The 23133-nt window shown below is 39.4% G+C and overlaps 1 protein-coding gene across 1 annotated transcript in view; it reads left to right on the top strand.

Moving 5' to 3' along the window:
- Positions 1 to 23133, top strand: part of CPA6 (carboxypeptidase A6) — an 85969-nt gene that overhangs the window by 15320 nt on the left and 47516 nt on the right. The window contains exon 2 of the mRNA XM_061342884.1: positions 22392 to 22467. Coding sequence (XP_061198868.1) covers positions 22392 to 22467 — 76 coding nt within the window. The remainder of the gene's footprint in view (positions 1 to 22391; positions 22468 to 23133) is intronic.

The raw sequence follows: 23133 nt of genomic DNA, 5'->3' as shown, positions 1-23133 counted from the left end.
GAGGTAACAGTCTGTCATACAGAAAGTATGAATAGCATGACGTCAGCCAGTAAGGTAGACTAAACAATCCATCCTTTTTAGATAAAAACTGTAAAAACTTTAGAAACATTTACTGTTTCAGGTATCTGATGAAAGTTACAGTAATAAATCTGAGATGTTTTAGAAACCATATTCCCAGGACAATTACAGAACACCCTAGGCATTTTCTGTCTGCCTGCTGCTGGGCAGGACATGTTTGCACCATGTTTTGTAAATCCAAGTTCTGCAGCATGAAGTATTTTCTTCTAAGAGCACAGCAGTGAGTTGTCTAGACAAAATGAATGACATAAAATCTCAAATGGAGGGTTTGGTATTTCAGTGACGAAGACATAATACTCAAAGATCTCTGCATTTGTGGTTTTCCTTAGTTTAGCAAACTGTATTTCAGATTGATGTTTAACAAATAATCAGTGCAGTAAATACTTTTTAACAACCAAGTAATAAACAAATCTAAAGGCATGTTTCAGGAAACCAGTTGTAGATTGTTAGAAGAGTGTATCACGTCTGCTTACTACCCCAGATGGTACACAGCTCCAGAATGAAGAATTGGTACTAATGGGATTTGCTCTGCTTTGTCAGTGAGCTGAGTCTTTCATAGTAGCCTCTTCCCCATCTTCCATACCTTATCCCAGCAGAACAGCCAAACTCAACACATCACATTCAGCATGAATAGTCTAAGCCATAGCTCGGTTGTAACCACATCTTGAACTTTGAAAACACACAGAGTTTCTGCTTTGCCAGTTAGAGTTTTGGAAGGGCAGCCAAGGTACTGCAGGGTGGTTTTGATGGAATGAAATCAGAATCCAGCCAAAAATCAACGCTCCTTAATTTGGGGAAAAAGTTATTAACAGGCACATACGTGAGATTTTCACAAGTTCCAGTTCAAAGCATTGAGCCTTTTTCAGCTGGTTGGAAATAAAGACCATACCATCTAATGAGACCTCTGACTTTGTTTAGCAGCGCTCCCATAAAGTAGATTATGTTTCTCTTGGTAACACAAGGGACTCCCAAACCTTAGTGCATTAATTCTCTACTCAAGGAATGTTTTTCTTGTCACACTTTTGCTTCAAGCTCATAGCTTTGTTGTTCCTTTTGATGAAATGACTAACACTGCCACCTTATTTTTTATTTACGTATTGAATTGCCGGGGAAAAATGCAGACATTGATTCAGGAACCTGAACAATTCTGGGGAAGATTGGCTTCAGAAGTTTGCATGTTGGAGTTGGAAGTAAACAAGCCCCAAAAGTTCCAAACTTCTCAAAGTAAATGAAACTGTAATGCATTTTAATTTATGTTATGACCAGAATTTCTCAACTTCACCCCACATTTTTACATAAATATTTGTATTATCAGCCATAAACTGACTTCATTAAATTAAATAAGATATTATGCTCCATTTTACAAACATTTCTCCATAAATTAAGTCATATTGGTAACAGATTTTGAGCCCAAGTAAGTCCAAAGCACTTGAAGTAGTAAGATCAACTATTTAAAGGGTCATTTTTCTTCTTTTAAATTGGTAAGAAAGTTTTTCAACCTTTCTTTGAAAAAAAGAAAAAAGAAAAAAGAAAAAAAAAAGAAAAAAAATTAAAAGCTCTTAGGTATGCCAGTGATCACAATACCTCACATGAGATTGTGAATGTTTTATGCTGGCCTTTTGGGATATCAATCACAGGACCCATAACTGAAGAGTTAGTGAAGGAGAGTGTCTTCCAGGCATGAAACATCTGGCTCTTTGGCAGCCTGTGCAGACTTTATATTGCCAGCTTTAAATTGGGCCTTTGAGTTTGCCACATGCTTTAACTGACAATGGACTGTCTGGACTGCCATGTGTTCCTGGTTGTGGTTGCTTTAACATTTAATGTGTAAGCTTATTCCCCTCCCTTCTCTTTCTTGAGAGGATCTCCACACAGGTAAAATGTTGCACTCAGCTCTAATATTTAGGGCTTACAATCTTGCTCTTCTAAGCCTCTAAATATGCATTTCTAGATGTTTTTCTAAGGGCTGGGACAAATTTATTGTACTGCAGGAATTATGATCCTGAATATTCCTGTGCATTACCCAAAGCTCTACAGACATTCAGAAGAAGCAATTAGAAGATTTCCCATCTTTACAAGGCCGTTAATGCACCCGTTGACTGGTCAGAAACTTCTCAAGGGCTTACTTTACTAGGTTGAGTCTGAAGTTTATGTAATAGCTTCTAGCTTGGTTTGGGGCTCTGTTATCATAAACCTATTACTAAAGGAAGTCAGCTGGTGGAATTGTGCTTGTCAGTTATGAAAACTAGTCTAGGAGCAAACAGAGCATGTCATCGTAAACACAGATTGTAAGTGGTCCCATTTATGTGTAGCTTGATTTAAGGTGTTCTGCAAAGAAGTCCTTTACTGCCGTTAGATAGAGGCTGCTGTTAGGGAGAAAAATAATCCTGGTTGTTATCTCTTGGATATTAAACCCTAATAAAAGCATGAAATTGCTTAAAAGAAACCTCAATAATTTCCAAATGAAGTGAGCTAAGAAACAGAGGAATTTAGATAGTTCAGTCTCAGTGTATTCAATTTGTGTATTGATTACAGCATCCCAGTGCTCTTGCCCCTACATGACACTCCAAACTGTATGCAACATACCTGCTCTGCTGAATGGTCCGAGGCTATTGTATTGTCAGACCTTCTAAAGCCATAGAGGCAGTTATATTTCATACTGATCTTAAGAATTACTTTTATTTTTCTCTTCTGCATGGATGATGCAGTGAAGGATACCTAGTAAGCTGAAAAGTCATGGAAAATTAGTCTCCCCTGTAAACTTTTAACCAGCAGATAAATAGCCTATTGCTTGTTTCCTATACTCATTATTTTTTAAACTTCTCATATTCTGCACAAAGTGTTTCAGTACTCGAAGTCACCAATGACTGGGGAAGCAGAAAAGCATCAAGACAGAGGATTGCTACAGGTACTCCGCTTTACCTCTGTGCGCTATTTATCGCAGGCCACACCAACTTTTGCACCCCAGAAAATTATTAAATGCCAGTGTGTTATGCTGAGTGACAGTCAAGCTTTTCCATACAAATGCTTTCTAACCTCCATAGACAAGCCTTCTCCCCAGTTGTATTTGCTGTAAGGATGTAAAACATTTTGGTTTTATGCCAGTCTCTCTGACTGCCCACCTCTTAATCTCCACATTCACATTTTCTACTTCTTGGTGTCTGTTCCTGCTGAGCCATGCCCCCAGCCTTTCCTTTCACTTCCTCTATATTCTTCAGTGCCCTCCCTGTTCTTGTGATAATGATTCTCCCACTTCTCTTCCAGTTTAGTGCTCATTTAGAAACTGGTGCTGCCACCAAATCTTAGACCAGTGATAGCTACACAATGGATTATGAATCTTTCATAATCTGATATAAAACAAAATTGTAGTGTGGTATTACTAAGCATGCTATTAAACTGATTTGAAAATCATTAAAATAGTTTCAGTTATAATACTGGTATCAGAGGAAGCATAAATAAAAGGGCTTCTGTTTCTTCCTTTGTTTTCACTGTGAACAACAGTGGGACAAGAGAAGTCAGCTGCTGCTCTGCTTACCAGAGGATGCCCAAAGGCAAGCTCTAAGTGCTGCTCATTAAGTGTGAGCATTAAGTAGGCTTTCAACATCAGGAATCTCTTCACTTTCACATCCAAAATGACAACAAATGGCAAGCTAGCAGCCACCCTGCTCTACTCCCTAAGACAGCCATGGATCTGGTGCATTTCTGTAATATACCACATTTATCTGGTCATGCCTGATAGCATGGTGATTTACAATAGTAATAACATAGCACCAGGATGCCACTTAATGCTGTGGCAGACTGTATCAAGCTCTGGCAGATTAACAGGCTTCCTGTGAATAAATAGTGCCCAAATACTCATCTACCCAGGGAATCAGGCATCTGTTCACTTTATCTACCAAACTGATAACCCCTTTGTTACATAGTTCATTCTCTCAGCAATTGACCTTCAGAATAAATGTGAAATGCAAACCTGGGAGCATATAAAAAGCCCCTAAAATCTATCATATCACTTAGTAAAATTCGTTACTTTTGGCTCAAAGTACTTCCTAATTTAAGGCTGACATTTATTTGTTACTCAAAAATAGCTAAACATGAATACTGAAAAGAGGAAAGAAGCTAGAAGCATCAGAATTAGTAGTTAAACTTTTGCAGCACTTAATTTTAAAAGTTAGGGTAATGGCAAGAGGTTCTAAAATCTGTAAGAACAGAGAATTTATGGTGTTGCAAAAGACCTTTAGAAAGATACATTCATGCACAGCTGGATCATTAAAGTATTTTATGGAGAGGTTTTGAAGAAGAGTCCTTTGGTTTCATTGGCACTTTCTTAAAACTGTAATATTTTACGTAAGAGTCTAATGTGGAACTGAGGAAGCTTATTTTACAACTTAAGTATGTACCAACTTTGTTAGCATTCAGAAATCAACACTTCTGTAATGTAGTGGCCCTGCAGGCAGAAAACGTCTGTCAAGTAGAGCAGGTAAAAACAAAAGTTACTCTGGGTGTGTTTGGATGAAATTGGCCTTCAGCAGAAGAGAAACTTCTGTGACAAGATTTTCAGTGCTTTCATTGGCCCTCAAAAAGAGGCAGCAGAGGTACTTACAATATATTTTAATTAAAATCTTCTGGAAGCTAAATAGATTAATTTCCTTCTTATTATCTCTCTGGAAATAAATACACTTCATGAGTAGTTACTGGCAAATCGGGATGTACCTCAAATCTGACAAAAGTCTAAGGGTGAAACTTCTCTCGCCAGAAGGCAGGATGACTTGTAGCTATGTGTTAGTGCCATGGATTTGAGTGGGGGAAATAGTTTCCCCAAGCAGTAGTGTAGGATATACATCCACACTCTTAGTGGTCTTCTGTAGGAAAAAATGCCCTCCAGTAGTTATACTCCCTTTGGTAAATTTGAAGTATGACTTTTGGTTAAGTTTAAACCTAAGCAAAGATTTAGTTATAAGTCTTGGCATGTTCAGTCAAAATAACCATCCTTTCAGGTTATGTCTGTGTAAGCAAGTAGTGCTATGTAGACACACGGATGAGACTGGTAGTGTGAACCTTATGTTGGTAGGAAGAGACACTCAGGTTCACACTGGAAGTGCACTCCTGATCTGAATTAAAATGTTTATGTAGCTTCTGTCCCTCCCCCAGCGCTAACACCTAAAGAATAAGGTGTCTAAAACACTTCAGCTGTTAAATAGTGTGCCTGCAGCAAAGATTTCTTCCTAATGTCCATCATTTATCGTTGACAGACTGAAATCTCTGAGGTGTCTTTGCGAAAGACACAAAATTGTTGTATTTTTTATTAGTTGTTTTTTGTATTTGTGGGTATAATAGGGAGTAGCTTCTGTCCAGAGCAATCCACAATTCCTTTACTTATATATTTTCTAAAAGCTTTAGTCAACCATTGGCTTCTTTTTCTGAAGAATACTTTCCCACTGTAATCAGATTTGTATTGCCTAAAAGTGAAATCATTGCCTGCTCTGTACCAGGAATGTATTTAAAGTAGCAAATAGATAACTTTAGAAGGAAATGTGGTCAACATAAGCCATTGACAGATACCATCTGTATGATGGGGTCTGTATGCTGAAGGATGTTGTGTCAGTAATTATCTGGATCACCTCAAATCACTGTCCTGAGAGATTAGAAATCATCTAGCTGACTACTGAAGCAGTTCAGGATCATTCATTCATACCATTTCTTTTGTTTGCTGAGCACTGAAGTGAGTCATATTTAGTAAACAGTATTTGTCCTTCAGTTCACCTGTGTGTACTGAGCCACCCATCTGAGTGGACTTGGAGAAACATCCCATCGCCTTGGCCTGGGTGACGGGTCTTGTGTGGCTGTGGAGAGCTGGCATTGTCTCACTGGTATTTTCTGTCTTCTCAGCTACTCGCGTGAGAGATGTGCATCACCATAACAGGTCCCACATATGTTAGCTATACGCCACACCCAACACAAAACCAGCAAAGCACGAACTTTCATGCTGTGATTTTTTGCCTTGAGTTTGTTTGCAAAGGTGTCTTGTGAACCGCTCCTTTATGGAAACCAAGGTATCAGTAACAGGAAATACAAATTCTCCAATAACGAAAGTGGTTAACACCAGGCTTTCACTTTTGAAGTTACTACAAATGGAGTCATATTACCAGGAGCGGACTTCAGAAATGCAGGGCAAGTCCCAACAGCCCTGGAGAGAGACAGGCTGGGCTGAAGATTTAAACGACAGAAATTTGTCTGGCGTTGGCAATTTCCCTTGTAGTAAACTGAGCATAACTGTTCACAGCTTCTTGCTTGAGGGCAGAAGGGGAAAACCTCCCCTTACACACCAAATAGTGTTATTCTCCACAATATTTCACTTCTATGGTTTACTGAAAAAAAGCAAGGAGATTCTGCGAGGGCAGTTTGAAGGGCCTCAGCATCGCAATGCTGTTCTTCGTGAGGTGACACTTTGATGTGACACTTTACAATCGAGCAAAGGGCTGGCTGTCACCTGCCACAGGTATCTTCTGCTGACTAAGCTAGAAGACTGGTCCAAAATAGAGAGCTCTGCTTGAGATGATTTGATAAAGATAAACCACCTTTTGATCCGTGCTAACAAAAAAATCACATCAAGATGTATTTAAGGTAATTAAAGTACTTGAGGCAGTAAGGAAACGAAAAGGAAAGTGTCCTGCTGTAGGCACCGTGGCAGGAACAGTTCCTGGAGGCAGGAAACTGGCTCTGGTCAGGAGAAGTGGGATTACTGTGCTTATCTGAGGCTCTTGGATTATGGTCCTTCATGCAGCAACACTGGGAACCTCTCTAGATCTGTACCACGGTAGTCTTTCGTTTAGCACTTCTTTGTATGTTCAGACATTCAATATGTGTTTCTTGATGCTGAAGACTGTACTCCTTGAAGTAGATTTCTACCTCAGTTTCCAGTTTACAAAAACAAACAAAAGAATTCACTGTTTTTCTTCTTTTTCTTTCACATTTTTCAGCCATTCCTTATTGTTGTGCTGAAACTCTCTTACCCTGACTTATCCTACTTAGCATCCTTTTGGTGTGAACATTTTCATATGGTATTTCCTTGTACTGCTCACTTTTACTGTGTACTGCTTTTCAGTTGAGTGGTATTAAAAAGTTTGGAAATCTACTACTAAAGCCCCATATTAATATTTATTAAATTTAATATTTATTAAATTTAATATTTATGTTGCCTCTATTTACAATATTAATAAGGTTTAATAACATAATCTTTGCTGTTCCTGTAAAAAGATGATAAAAAGCAGGTGACCTAACATCTTCCTGTAATTTATTTTCCTGTACAGCTTGCAAAGGTATGTCTTTACCAGAAAAAAGATTTAGAAAAGTCTGGCTTGACTTTTCACCATTTTCACAAAATGCTCAGTGTGATAGATGAGCTAAATGTGAACAATGAGGTCTGAAAGCAGACTTTTATTCTCCAGCAAATGGGCAAATATGAACAGCTTTATTGCAGCACTCACTAAAAACAGTTTATGCCTTTAGTAACAGACCGTATAAAATACGTAATTGCCATGTTAAGCACAGCTATCTGGGTCTGTTAGGAACAGGCTACAAAGTCATCACTAATCTTGCTATAGCCTCTTTTATGAAAAATTCAAAGACTGATACTCCTTATTTCACACAGACTGCATTAGTGTGTATGATTCCCCATTCTAGAGCCCCTTTCTCCCACAGAGGAAGAGAACAGCCTGTGTTCTCTGCGTTCTAAACAGCAGTTTAAAATTAAAACTGAACAATGAAAACAAAACCCCAAAAAACCCTTAAGATGCACTGTATTTAGGATATTCCTGTGACATGGTAATCTTCCTTCAGTATGTCATCAAGACCAGGCACCTAAACAGGAGTTTTCACTTGCTGCCTGCTTTATATCTGTGCTATTCTGGGATACATTCTGTTGGATTTAAAATACAAAAGTTTTCATTTTCTCTCCATGCAGAATGGGGAAGTTTCTGGAATCTCCCGTCATTTCTTGCTTGCCCAAAACTGTCATCATAGTCAAATGGTGTTTCAGGTATAGACAACTATCCCAATGCACTTCAGCTCAGGAAGCCTTCTGGTATCATGGAGAGAACCTCGGTATTAGCAGCTTTTGGGGGTATTATAGCTAACTCATTCTACCATCAGGATGTTTTTAAACAGGAAAAAAAAAAAAGAGAAAAAAAAAAGAAAGACATCAGGAATGAAAATTTTGCTGTGAGGCGGTACTGCAGAGAGATTTATTTGCCCATGCATGGCAGGTATCTTTTAAATGAGCACCAATAATGAACTTAGGAATTGCAGGGCAGTAAATATCCTGCAATAAACATTTTGCCCTAACATCTGCACATCCCAGATGTCGGCAGACATGAAAACCCAAGACCAGATTCTCAGTTTATGCAACAGGCATAACTCCATTTGCTTGACTGAAATGATGTATATTAACACCAACAAAAACTAAAAGAACACCAAGTTCTTTTGGAAGATATTTTAAGAAATGGTTTATTATTTAAATATTTAACATAAACCTTTCTCCTAACAGCCATAAACACAGATTGCCAGGAAGTTAAAAATCAAGCCTCACAACACAGCTATAATACACAGACTGCATTTATTCGTTGATGAACTGTTTTAGCCCACTTTGGTTAGGTGAATAACTTTACCAAGGTTATTAATTGTTAATTGATTCATTGCCTGTTAATCCTTATTTGTCACCCTTATTTTAAAAATAAACATTTTTCTTGTGCTAGTGAGGAACAGGAATAAAAACCGTTCTGAGCTGATTCAAGGAAGTGTGTCAGAATGTGCAGAGTGGTTAGATTAGTGTGCAAAGCTCAGAATAAAACACTCAAAGCAGTCATATCCATGAAACAAGAGAACAGCAGGTTTGGGTTCCTTAAAGGGCGGGAAAAGGCCACTGATGGAAGAGAATATAAAATATCTTAAATACATTGTGCTCTATTGGTTCTTCTGCAAATATTTCACTGCACTGATGATGGACAGATGATTTCCAGAGGGCGATTCATATCTTTAGCAGTCTGAATAGTCTTGAGATGCCCATCTCACATTATAGGAGATGGAGGGCTGGGTGCCCTAACATGATGTGAAATGGGCCTGTAACACCGGTGCTGTGAGCGCATGCTAGAAGACAGTTGTTTGAGAAGTGCTTTGCCAAGATACCTGCCCAAGGCCATTGTGTTTACAAAGTACTTCCTCTCAGCAATTCAGAATTTGGGTTTGCGGCTGGTCTATTCATGAACTTGTTTTGGCAGGAAGGGGCAGCCTTTTATTAGATACCTACAAACATAATCTCCTATCTATCTTCAGACTGTTGTGACATAACAAAATTACTCTGTCAATTGACAGCACTCTGCTAGAAGTTGCAGGAATGTTACAGTAGTGCTCAAGAAAAACCTGTGAAGTTGGCATCATTTTCAATTGTATTTGAAATTGCAACTACCTAGATAGATAGGCACAATTAAGCTAAGCATTATTACCTTAACCAGAAGCAGACACACCACTTTTTTGCTTAGGGAAATGTTATTCTGTCATCCTCTAAGGTCAAGAAACTAAGATTAGCAAACTAAGAGGCACAAAAGTTTCTGGAAGATTCCAAGTCACCCCCCCAAACAACTATTAATACAAGAAAAAAGTAAATCCCAAGATTTTGCCTCCATATTTATGCCACACATATCTCCAGTATTCCCTTAAGTCAGAAGTGATTTTGTAGAGAACTGACACAGCATTAATACAGTGGAGAAAAATTATTTCTCAAGCAGCTTATGAAAATGGCAAAATATAATTGCCTTAATGGCTGGTGCAGCTGCCTTACAGGAACTGCCTTCAGAGAATAAATTATTTCATTGCCACTAAAATATTTATTTCCCTCCCCAAGCCTTCAGTTTGATATTGTTTTTTTAAATAGCACTCTGCATTTGGTGTGCTTTGGTTTTCTTCAGCGCTGTAGGTTCCGTTTTTCAGAGGTAGGGTAACAGGTCAGTCTTGTATCAGATACTCAGGACTTGTTTGTGTCATGAGGAAAAAAAAAGGAAAGAATTCGTTTCAGAAATTCCAGATCAAAGCAGAGTCAGATTGCATATGTGCATATCAAAACTAAGTTCAAAGAGTCAGACCCGTCAAATTATGCATAGCTACCTTGTTTATATGTGTGACTGTGTTACACGCTTCTTTCCCATCCGTCGCCCACTGTTAAGTGAGACTGCAAACTTGCAAACTGCTATAAACATGTTTAAATTTAGCATCCTGAGTCTTTTTTATCAAGACACATGGTTAAGTATGTGCAAGGACTGTGATATATGTATTACAGCATCACTGGGGCTTAAGACTGTCTTAAGTGCCTGCAAAGGGCCTCTCACAAGAAAATACTAAATACCACTTGAAGAAATGCACTGCCCTAAGAAGCAGCTGAAGTCAATGTCATGAGCAGAGCTCTCTTGGATCACCTTTCATTCTTTGGGGAGCCTGGACAGGAAGCCCTCCTCTCTAATCCTTCCCACCACTTGCTCTACATTACTTAGCAATTTTGTTTGATTGTTTGTTTAAGCTTTCACTTTTGATGCTAAAAAAACAAAACAGGCAAGATCCATCTGAATGAGCAATAAAATGTGTGGCAGCCCACCTTGATAAGTAATTGGCCAGCATGAATATCAGTCCTATTCATCACAATGTTGCATGGGTTGTCTGCCCCCGGGAAACCTTGTGCCAGGCTGGAACCTAAATTTGTAGCTATAAAAACGCATGGATAAATGTAGTATTTTGATGGGCTAGACAAATGGAAAGGCACTGGGAGTCTTGCACAGTCTTTCTGAAGGGAAACCCATGTCCAGCAAAGTGAGTCTGGTTGGCTTCCACCCCCCAGCTCCTAAATACAGCTGATGTCAGGCTTTCCATGGGGGCATCTGAATCGCTCTTACTGCTACTTAAAATCGCTTTACTTTTAAAAGAAAATAAAAATTGAAAAATAAAACCCAACAACGACAACAATAAAAATGCTTTCCACCTTCCTTAAAAATAACCCAGCAAAATCTAGTGTGTTCAAAAGAGAGGTTACCAAAGCAAGGGCACTTCTATATGGCTATTGTCCTGATTTTCACAGGAAGAAATAAGGAAGAAGGAGATATTCATGATGATCACGCTAAACATGGTTTTTGCTTGTTGTTTTGTCGATACATACAAATACCTCCTAATGTTCAGATCCTGCAAGAAGTTAGGTGTACTATTAGTTGTACCTCTGCCTAAGGTGACATGCATATTTACATGCAGACCTAGAATTGGTACCACTGAAATATCACCATATAATTTCTGTCTTTTTTCTTATTTATGCCTTTGACAAAATACTGATAGGAGTGCTGCAAGCAGTAACCTGAATAGCTACTTGCCTGTGAGCAGTGAGTGTGGCTGGGAGGGCTGCTTGCATGTACCAGGGTGGCAAGCACTGGCTATCCAGAGACTTCTTCCCTTTGGGCAGATTATCACATAATTCCTGTAATATGAGAAGCAAATGGGATAAGGTATAACAGGATTTAAAACCCATATTTCCGACCAAAAAGGCTCAGACAATAAGTTAAAGAGCATGAAACTAGCCTAATTGTATGTATAAGCAAAAAGACTATAGGCACCCATAAAGCTGTGTGGAGCAGCTGCATAAGTGCTTTCCTGTTTGTATGTTAAAAATGTTCCACTGTGAAGAGTTTCCGAACCTTGTCTATAAATTCATCACCATAGAAAAGTGGTCCTTAAGAGAGGACACGCTGTGAGTCATGAGGCTTCTCTTTGTAGTACTAAATCTAGTTCCAAAATGCTGTTTTGAACTCTCACGTTAAAAAAAAATCTGAATTTATCTGAAAATTATAAAAATCTGTTACAGTTAATAAAATAACACTTCATGCTGCAGGCTCATGCATGTTTAATTTGCCATCACAGGTGGTTGGACTGATATCAGTAAGAAATGATGGTTCAGTGGATACCCTGTAATTTGAAGTATAGGTGGTACAAAATTTTTGCTGCACTTTTAAATGTGTGATTCTTAAAAACTCTAGATTCCTGTGATATGACGGATCAGGAACCCAATCTTTTTCATGAAAATTACTTCTCTCTCCCCCTGCCTCACACATTTGGTTTCTGTGTTCACTGAAAATAGATTAAACTTTTATTTTCATATTTATTTCAATAAATATTTTTGAAGGTTGATTTAAAGAAAACCCATTATATAATTAAGCATCCAAAATTCCAACATTTCCAAATTTACCAAAACATTTTATTGCACAAAACCTGACAATGCTAAATGAAAAGCCCATTTGGTGGGATTTGTGTATACTGGCCCCCCAACGATGTAGGTTACTTCCAGTGCGTACTCCCACTGGCGTCTTGCACCTTTGCATCCTTCTGCAACTTTGAAATCTATGGATCCTGTCCTCCTGCAAAACTGTGGAGAGCCACACACTGGTTGTCCTTTATTTGTATGGTGACATTAAAGGTGTTCTTTGTATGAATTAAAATACAAAATCACTCTGTGAAAGCAAACTAGGTAGTTGTCATGACTGAATAGTTTGGGGAACTTAACATGCTACTGACATCTTGATGCAACAGTATTTCATGCCATAATATTTTTTTATTCCATAAGTATTTTCATCTTTCTTGCTGTAACTTGCATAAATGAATAAATGCATAGAAATCACTAATGATAAGCCCTAAATTAAAACTAAGCTCACCATCTTGACATTTACTTTTTAAAATATGTATGAGGCAATTCCTCTGATCTCATTTTTATACACTTACAAACTCATACACTCACCAGTTATTTGTGTTTCTGCGCCAAGTACAGGAATGAGTACAGACTTCCTCCTGCTAATGCTAAAATCCTTTATACATTCATGAAAGCTTGAGGATCAAGGTCTTAAATTGAGCTCAAGAGATTGCCTATCAGGAATAACCAAATACTTCTAGACTTTGTCCCATTAAGCAGCAGAAATTGGTTCATGCCTTTATCCCTCATTCTATATGCTTTACAAAAATACAAAGATTTTTTTCTTTATCTCCATTTTTTTTTTCTCAAGTTATTTATTCAAGGAAGGTCCTAGGCATTGTATGAAGTTGAAAAAAAAAAAAGATGCAAAGGAGTAGCACCAAATAATAAAGCACTTTTATTATATTTTTTAAAATACGTAAATTGTAGCTTAACATCGCTTGCATTGTAAGTGCATATTTGTCTAGATTTTGTAGGTCTCAAGATTTATTAGAAAAGCCAAAGCCATGTCCACATGGTGTGATGGTGTTCTGGCTGGAATAGAAGTAAAGTTGCCAAGGGGTTTAAATTTTTGAGAAAGAATGTAGTTTTCAGGTGACCAGGCAGAAATGAAGATTTTAATTTTCCCACCATGAGTGAGTGCTTCATGAGCAATGGCATTTACTGTCTTTCTGAGACATTTCAGGACCTGCTGGGCAACTGATGCCTTCGTCCAGTTTCATTCAGTACAGTCTTTGATAACTTGTGGGGAAAATATAACCATTAGAACAAATAAATTGCTCTTCTACTTTGTGCGTGTGTCTGTAATAGATAATGGGTTTTGAAGAATGCTGGCCCATTTCTCAGCATTGTACATGTCTGTATATATCTGTTTCTCTCTACTAAGATCAAAGGCAAGCAGAGGAAACTGAGAGCCATGTAACAAGTCAAACTTGTGGGCCACTGGAGGTTTGATATCTTTCTAGGCTTGGAGATGATCTCTTACAGTGCTTGTGACACTATTGAAGTTTGTGGTGTAAATGAACAATGCTTCAAGACTTAAAAGAGTTGCAGAATTTTGTTCTTTAGCTTCTGTAAAACGTGTATTTACTGCTTTCCATCTGTGGTCCCTCCATTGCTCCATTACCATAGCCATCTGGAAGCTTAAAGTCATGAATTTATTTATTGTCTCAATACCCCCACAAGTTTAAAAGATGCTGTCATCCCCATTTATGGGGGGAGAGCTTGGCCATATTTACACAGTCAGCTAAACACAGCTTTAAGTCTAAGCTAGTCCATCATTCTTTACAGGCAAGTGTGCCCTCAGCTGCAGAGTCAGGCTGATTGTCATGCTTTTGCAAGTACCCGTGCTTCAAGCACATCCACCAGAACAGAGCCCAGACTCTTGCTCAGGCCATTCGAACAGTTGGGGCAGAGAGGGACCAAACAAACCTGTCTACCAGCAAATATCTCTAGCCACACAATGTGGTTTTTTACAACTGAAAGGCAGCCAGGGATGTGGATATTAAACATATGGAGCTCAATATAAGAAACCTTCAGGCAAGCCAGCACCTAACCTCACTTGTAGATTACCTGTGATGGTTTGCTCAGGGTCATAAAGGAAATCGCTGTGCGAGAAGGCTAATGTAGACCTCTAATACTGAACTATTTACCCTTCAGCCTTCTGCTCTTCATACCTAAATTCTGTAACATCCCTCATTCAGACCTGGTGTTCTTTCTTTGATTTGACTGAGGTCAAGAGCAAATCTGTTTTGCAGAGTCCCAGGATACTTAGTTTGTAAATAGCTGCTGCGGTTGTCTGAAAATGCGCGTGGGGCTTAGAATGAGCTGAAGTAGTTTTGAAGTTCAGAAAAGTGTATCAGCTTCTGTGTGGACTTCTATCATAGAGGAGGACAGGGGCTGTGGCTGTGGACCAGACGCTGGTCTGGGGTTATGGTAACTGATTAGGATGTGGATACAGTATGGGACATGACATGAGAAATTTCTGGGTATGACAATGTAAGATGCTGACAAAATTTCAGATAGTGCTGTAGAGGACAGCTGGATGTTACGGTAGGTAAAGGAGGAATTATGTGAGAAATGGTTGACTTTCACAGGTAATTGAAGGAGGGTACTGGGGACATTTTGCAAGCAAACATGCCTAGATAACCCTGTCAGTAGTACCACATAAGGCTGAGATTCCTTAGAAATACCAAATTTGGGTATAGATGTAGCAAAGCTGGGACCAATTTCCTGGGCTGCATCGAAAGGAGCGTGACCAACAGGTCGAAGGAGGCAATCCTGCCCCTCTACTCTGCTCTTGTGAGACCTCACTTGGAGTATTATGTGCAGTTCTGGTGTCCTCAACATAAAAAGGACATGGATCTGTTGGAACAAGACAGAGCAGGGCCATGAGGATGATCAGGGGGCTGAAGCACCTCCCATATGAAGACAGGCTGAGAAAGTTGGGGCTGTTCAGCCTGGACAAGAGAAGGCTGCGTGAAGACCTCATAGCAGCCTTCCAGTATCTGAAGGAGGCCTATAGGGATGCTGAGGAGGGACTCTTCATTAGGGACTGTAGTGATAGGACAAGGGGTAATGGGTTAAAACTTAAACAGGGGAAGTTTAGATTGGATATAAGGAGGAAATTCTTTCCTGTTAGGGTGGTGAGGCACTGGAATGGGTTACCCAGAGAGGTTGTGAATGCTCCATCCCTGGCAGTGTTCAAGGCTAGGTTGAACAGAGCCTTGGGTGACATGGTTTAGAGTGAGGTGTCCCTGCCCATGGCAGGGGGTTTGGAACTTGATGATCTGAAGATCATTTCCAACCCTGACTATTCTATGATTCAACTGGGAAAAAGTATTTGGGCTGCGTTGTTTATGGGGGAGGAGATGGAGAGAGAAAACAAGGTCCAAGCATGGTGAAAGGGAGGGTCAAGAACAGAAAAGGGGATAAAGACATATGCAACTGATGTAATCAGGTCTGTGCAGGGGCACTGTCTTGATTGCTACAACCTAATCAGGACAGTAAACCAAACTTGTGCAGCCACACCACACAAGTCCAACATGCCTCTGCAGTCAGGATGAAGAGGGAGGGTGGGGAGAAGCTTTCTTGTTTGGGCAGGGGAGCACTCAGACAGACACATACGCATTGTGGTACTGTCAGGACCATGCCAGGCCTAAGAACATCACCATCTACTTATCACTTCCTTACAAAGTGCAGAGCAACACACTGGAGAGATATACGAGCTTTGGGAATAAGTAAGCAGATGGGGTTACAGCAGAAATTCTTTTCAGTAATTTTTTACTGGAATGATGATGGTCCTTTCTCTAAAAGTAGCTGTGCTTGATATGGTGTGTCACTGGAAGGTTTCTATCCAAGCTAAACAATCATTAGCTCTTCCATGCAAACATGTTATCATAATATATTTCTTAGGAAGTGAATTCAAGTGAGTATACATGCTGTTTCATTTAAGCAGATTACTGCAGCCTCCGCCTTGGGATAAAATGGTCATCTCCCAATGTTTTGCATACCTTAATCCTGCACAGTTCATAGATTCATTGAATCATAGACTCAACTAGGTTTGAAAAGACCTTTAAGATCATGGAGTCCAACCTTTACCCCAGCACAGCCAAGACCACCACTAAACCATGCCACTGAGGGCCTCATCTACACTGTTTGTGAACACTTCCAGGGATGGTGATTCCACCACTTCCCTGCACAGGCTGCTCCAATGCTTGATCACCCTTTCAGTGAAGAAATTTGTCCAATCTAAACCTCCCCTGACACAACTTGAAGCTGCTACCTCTTGTCCTATCTTATCTCCTTGTTGTTTACTTTCTTACTTTGGCCTGTTTGTTTCTCTTAAGTATATGTTTGTCTTGTTACTTCTTACTTTATTTTCTGCCCTTAGTAACTTTCTTTCTCTTTTCTATTTAAATATGACTAAATGACAGTTGGAGAAGCAAGATGGTATCCATTACCATACACTTTTTTTTTTTGTCCAGGACAGAGACATGCACCGAAGCAGCTGATTCCTACTTTCTGTTTAAGCTAGGTAGCCACATATTCCAATGTTCCCAAGTCATCGGAGGCCAGCTTTCCTTGGAAAGGCATTGCTCCTTAGTTGGAACAAAACCCGGAATTTCTGCAGGCATTCACCTTTCCAGATCATCTTCTCTGGAATAAAGCTGTTTGAAAGAAGAGTGCTAGTAATACAGAATTGGTTTAGTCACTAAAGTTTCCTGCTTGTGTAAAGTAGGAAACTTTTTCACCTGAAAGATGTCTGTGAAATTCAGACGTTCTCATGCCTGGGAATTAGCAGGCAACTGCGCATAGATTCAGTTTTCAGAGAAGTCATCTGTGCCATACTGATAAATATCATGCAATAAAGTATTTTGCCTCCTCAGCATTTCTGACTCCATTACACAGGCAAATCTGTTTCATTCAAAATTATAGATTAGCTAGCCCTTCCTTATACCACAAATAAAATCAGTTTTCCTGCCTTAATCACTAAAAGGCAGAAAAAACAGATAATGCTATCTAGAAAATACAAATGGTACTCTCTTCTCTTTGGATCAGCATCTGCTGTAACAGAGAAAACCATAAAGAAGGGGTTGGGAAGTTTTGTAAAGTTCCCTTTCCAGGTAGCTCCATCAGATTTCAGGAAGAATCCCAACCTTAATTCGGGGAGTAGTTTTTGTAACAGTATTGAGTCCCCATTTGGAACCCTTCATCCTAGTAACAGAGAGAGTTAAAAAAATAAACATTTGAATATTTCTTAACATTCTGACTGGCAGAAGTGTTTAGCAGAGAAAAGGGAATGAAGCAGTTGATCTTTCATCACAAATGATATCTGATGGCATATTGGGAGCTGACGAGAGGCTTTCATGCTGTAGCCTTTTTCACATGTCTTTCAGTGTGTAACTATTTCCCAAGCGTTAATGAACCACTAAAGTGAAACAGCTATGGCAGCTTGTTCTTGAGCTCTATAATCCCTTCTCTACCATTAAGAATGGCTTCTTGTAAACAGGGATTTATTTTCTTTACATTTTTTCTATAGATACTTGATTTATAACATATCATTCCTCAAATTGTGTTTAAAATACTTGCAAAGCCTTTGTAAACATACTTTTATTGAATTCCATGGGAGAGGAGAGAGCTGATTAAGGTTCACATTAGCCAGGAAAATAAAACAGTAAGAAAGATTTTCCTGAAGGAAATGAGGAATGTACATAAATGCAGTCCATTTTGTGGGACTTCAGCAGGAAAGCTGCATGAGAGAGAACTACTAATTCCATCAGTAAAGAAGTTGTATACATGCTGCAGAATGGTTTCATTGAATCCATCTGGTCTGTTCATAGACAAAACTATGAAGTAAATGGAAAAAAGAAAGTAAATGAAAAGAGCCAAAGAAATAAGCCAGTAGGTTTTAGACCCCGTTGGTGGCAGGGAAGATCCCCCTTCCCAGGCCCGTGTAGCGTATTTTGTGTTTCAAAAGCAGCCGTGCAATGAAGAGAAAAAAAAAAAGCCATTCATGTGAGTGCTAGCCAACAGCAGTCACCCATTTTGCTCAGACACAAGGCTGTCCCTGGGGACGCCAGCAGTTTGGCTTCTACCCTTTGCTCACAACTCTTAGCTGCCCAGTTCATTTCATAAAGCTTGTGTATTGCCCTGTGCAAAGGCTTTCAACTGTGTTTACACAAAATTCAAATGACCCCACTAAGTCCTAGCTTTAAATCCGATTAGCCTAGTTGCTAGGGGTAAACTGGATGTTTGTCCTGCTAGGTATAAAGTTCCGTGTTAATTTCTACAAAACATACCCCATCTTACTGTTTGTTTAGAAAATTTAAAACAGACCTTAAAAAAAAATTTGGAGAGATTATGGTTATAAAAATAACCGTATCTGCATAAATCAGGAGACAGCTGACATACATCTGCATGTATACATACATTTTCCTATATGTATAAATGAGCACTTGCTTCTTTCTCCTCAGCAGCTAGACATGAGGGATAGCAGGGAACTTCACCAGGGGGTGGTTCTGAGTGTTTGAGGTGCAGCTGCCATTTGTCAGCCACATTAGGCCGTAATCTGGAAGATTTTGTTGTTGGCTTTTAAATACTGGAAAGGTTGTTAGATTTCTACACTAAATTCAATGGATAATGGAATTATAGAATGGTTAGGGTTGGAAAGAACCTAAAGATCACAGTATCACAGTATCACAGTATGTTAGAGATTGGAAGGGACCTCAAAAGATCATCTAGTCCAATCCCCCTGCGGGAGCAGGAACACCTAGATAAGGTTACGCAGGAACGTGTCCAGGCGGGTTTTGAATGTCTCCAGAGAGAGACTCCACAACCTCCCTGGGCAGCCTGTTCCAGTGTTCTGTCACCCTCACTGAGAAGAAGTTTCTTCTCAAGTTTAAGTGGAACCTCTTGTGTTCCAGTTTGTACCCATTGCCCCTTGTCCTTTCATTGTTTGCCACTGAGAAGAGCCTGGTTCCATCCTCGTGACACTCTCCCTTTATATATTTATATACACTAATAAGGTCACCCCTCAATCTTCTCTTCTCCAAACTATAGAGACCCAGCTCTCTCAGTCTTTCCTCATAAGGGAGATGCTCCACTCCCTTAATCATCTTAGTTGCCCTGCGCTGGACTCTCTCCAGCAGGTCCCTGTTCTTCTTAAACTGAGGGGCCCAGAACTGGACACAATATTCCAGATGTGGTCTCACCAGATCCCTGCATGAGCACATGAGCAGGGACACCTCACACTAAACCATGTCAACCCAAGGCTCTGTCCAACCTGGCCTTGAGCACCACCAGGGATGGAGCATTCACAACTTCCTTGGGCAACCCATTCCAGTGCCTCACCACCCTCACAGTAAAGGTCTTCTTCCCCATATCTAACCTAAACTTCCCCTGTTTAAATTTGAACCCATTACCACTTGTCCTATCACTTTACATAATGTTTAAGGTAATAGTTTGATTTCTTTAGTTTGAAATGTAAAGCTAAAAAATAACCTTAGGACTATGTTCTTTGACTGGTAGATATCAGGAGTAAATCCAGATTTGGTATCTGCCTTTCTGAAGTACATATAATGATTATCCACTGGCTGGCTAGCTATAGAAGTGTGTTAGCAGATAGTTTTCAGGAATTTGTTGTATTCCTGCATTTTCCATGCACAAAAAATAAAAAATAAAAAAAACAACTACCTTGTCATAATGACTTAACCATCATTTCATAAAACACTAACAGTGCCAGTATGCTGAACTGCTTCCTATGAGATCTCCAGCAGCAGATCCAGCCACAGCTTGAGGCATTTCCCAACAATGTGTCAAATGATCAATCTGTCACAGCACCAATATTTTCCTCTTTAAGGCAGGTCTTTCATCATATGGGAAATGACAGAGTTGCTGAGCTAATCCAAGACAGTTTGGAGTGATGTGTATTAATTCAAGATTGTACCTAAGTGATATCTGTTCCTTCAAAATTCCATTACAGATGCATAACACATGCTTAACTATTTATTTCTTTAAAATCTGGTTTTCATATGTCAATTGTCTTAGTCCTTCCAGAAATGTCCAATGAATCTTTATTAGTTACTTCACCTTCACATGTCCTGGGCAATCACTACTTCTTCATACCCATTTCCTTCTAACAGCAATTCAATACTCTGAAAGAAATGAGTAATGGGAAAGAATATTTCTGCAGCATGCATGATAAATTAAAAGCATCTATTTTTCTCATAAAGATGCAGCAGTTGTAGTACTCCAAGAGGTTTATTCCTTTATCTCCATGTTTCTGTACAGGAAGTTAAACTTCACTTGGAAGCATAGTATTTTCCCCTAACATTTTAGAGCTGCCAGATTTTAACATGAGTGCTTTCGGAAATCTACCTGCTTAGGCATAGACATTTGTCAAGTAAGGTCAACAGCAGCCAAGCACAATGAACTGAGCTCTGCATCTCTGGGTACATCAGTGATATTGCAGCCATAACCTGGAGTCTAACTGAACCGAAAACTTTCAGGTTATGAAGCTGTTGGAAGACTTAGGAGTTTTAAGGCTTGGGACCTGTCTGCAGGAAAAACTCAAGAAGGGTGAAAACCAAAACTGGAGGGCTCAGACAGAAAGAAGGACCAAAGGCTAACCAATTGGAGCAGATGCTGACTGGAGAGAAAAGACTAAAGAAGAATGGGGGAAGGGAAAAGGAGTGCCAAAAAGAGGTGGAGTAAGCTGTTTCAGAATTCAGTATTTATTAGTAGTACTAAATCCAACAACCAGTGCATTCTTCTGAACCGCTTACTGACAATATTTAATGGTTACCTATATATGTATTAAGGGCTCTTGCAACAAAAAGTGAGTGCTACCAAAGCTGTAGCTGCAGTACACCAAAGGCAAGGCCAGGTGCCTCTTGCTGAGGACAGCAGCAGCTTGGGAGCCTTCCTAAAACAGTGAGGCTGGCACATGCACACTCACCAGTGTTGCTTCTAATTGATTATATATCTTCTGATCAGACTCAGAAGCTTCAGGAAGGTAGGAGAATTCACAATACATTTAAGGGACAAACTTCTCCTAGTGACAAAGGAAATTCTACTGCACAAAATTACCAGGTAATGAGGAAACTGGAGATAAAGAATTTTTTTTTAAGGGAGATTCTGGCTAGTGGATGGAACTATAGAAACAAAGAAATGCACAACCTCTGGGATCTCTTGGAAGAGGGGAAGCAGTGATTATCAACAGTACAAATTCAAAACCTCAGAATGTAAGAAAATGCTGGAATTACCACTGGCCACAAAAATTTATTTAATTCCTCTTGTGTATGGAATATGATGATGATGTCTTAGGTGCATGATTACCTCCTATATGGAAAACCCCCTATGGTTTCCAGCTTCCCATTGTTCGTGACATGGATGGTGGTCATTGAAAGGACAGCTATTTGGTTTCTTGTGTCATCTTTGCAAAGTTGTGTTCATTGAGATCTGCTAAAGAAAGTGCATAAAATGAGCTGCTATTATCTAGAACCTTCTGAGCATGTATGAAGAGCTATTTTCTTCACAAAATTTGTGCAAGCTTTAATGGATAAAGCAAAAGGCATGTCCCTGATATGAAGGTCACCTCTCTTCTGAAGTCAAGTCCCCTCTTTAATGTATAAGAACAGTGGGCTCTTCAAAGCCCATTAAATGTTTAAACATACAAAAGCAATGTACCTTACATAATCTTGTCCTCAGAAAAAGATTGTTTTGGAAAATAACAAAATTGTTTTGATCTGAGACAGACATTCAGTATGGAAGATGTCAGCCTGAATGTTTTATATTAGAAGGAATGAACAAAAGCATTTATACAGAAACAGAGGGTCAAGCTGACACCCTAATCTGTAAAGAGCAAATCACCTCCATGTAAGTGCATAACCAGGGAGCAATTTTAGAAGCAGAGCTCCAGTTCACCCAATATTTTGCAGATACTGAAAAAGAGTGAAAGTACAGTATCTATCTGAACCTATTTACTGTTGCATTGTGCTGCTGCAAAGAGCATTAAGGTATCAATTCAATGTTCTGTTATTGGCAGTGATAAAGTCATACGAGTTGTTCCTGAGAGCAAGAGGGAAACGCAGATCCTGAGGGCTGCATTTAACAGGCTTAAGGTGAGTATCATTATTTTCATCTTCCTTTTCTGTTCTTTGTTGAAGACTGTAGTGGATTGACTGACATGCCTTTCATTTTGCACTTCAAGCTATTTTATGTACTGAAAAGCAGCCTTTGCCCATTAAATTCCTAATTTCCCAATAAAATAGCATAGGAATTGGATTCACCATGCCTAACAGTTTTAACAAGAAACACTTATTGCTTTAAAATAATATAGGTACCATACTTACAAATTTTTTTTTTTTGCTCTTCCACTTGCTAGCGTGCATAGTTGCGTGCTTCATTATCTGGCTGATGGTTTTATTTAAAACACTGAGTTAATTCAAGATGTGAACACACATGGGAGTAGGTAAAAGGAAATGGCTTCAGTTTTAGGATCTCTCTGGTAGAATAATTTTCTAGGGGCAGTTAAGAGTGTCTAAAAGTCTCATTAGCAAGCCAGAAACTTTCTTCCCTGTCCTGTTCCTGAAGATATAAATGAAAATCAATGATGCCGCTGTAGCAGCAAGCATAAAAGGACTCTGCAGTGTGCTGCTTTGTTGTCACAACTAATGAAGGCATAGGCAGCCTTTCCAGCATGTGGCCCATTATGTCAGAGGAAGATGGGGAGTACCTGTAATACATGTCTCTGGCTCCTGCAACAGCATGGGAAGGACCACACCGTG

This window comes from Neopsephotus bourkii, unplaced genomic scaffold, assembly GCF_033783945.1.
Source record: "Neopsephotus bourkii isolate Nb327-2 ecotype Australia unplaced genomic scaffold, CSIRO-AGI_Nbou_v1 NB_1820, whole genome shotgun sequence".
NCBI classification, from domain to species: domain Eukaryota; kingdom Metazoa; phylum Chordata; class Aves; order Psittaciformes; family Psittacidae; genus Neopsephotus; species Neopsephotus bourkii.
The sequence above is the reverse complement of the archived record's forward strand: the minus strand, read 5'-3'. Positions and strand labels throughout refer to the sequence as shown.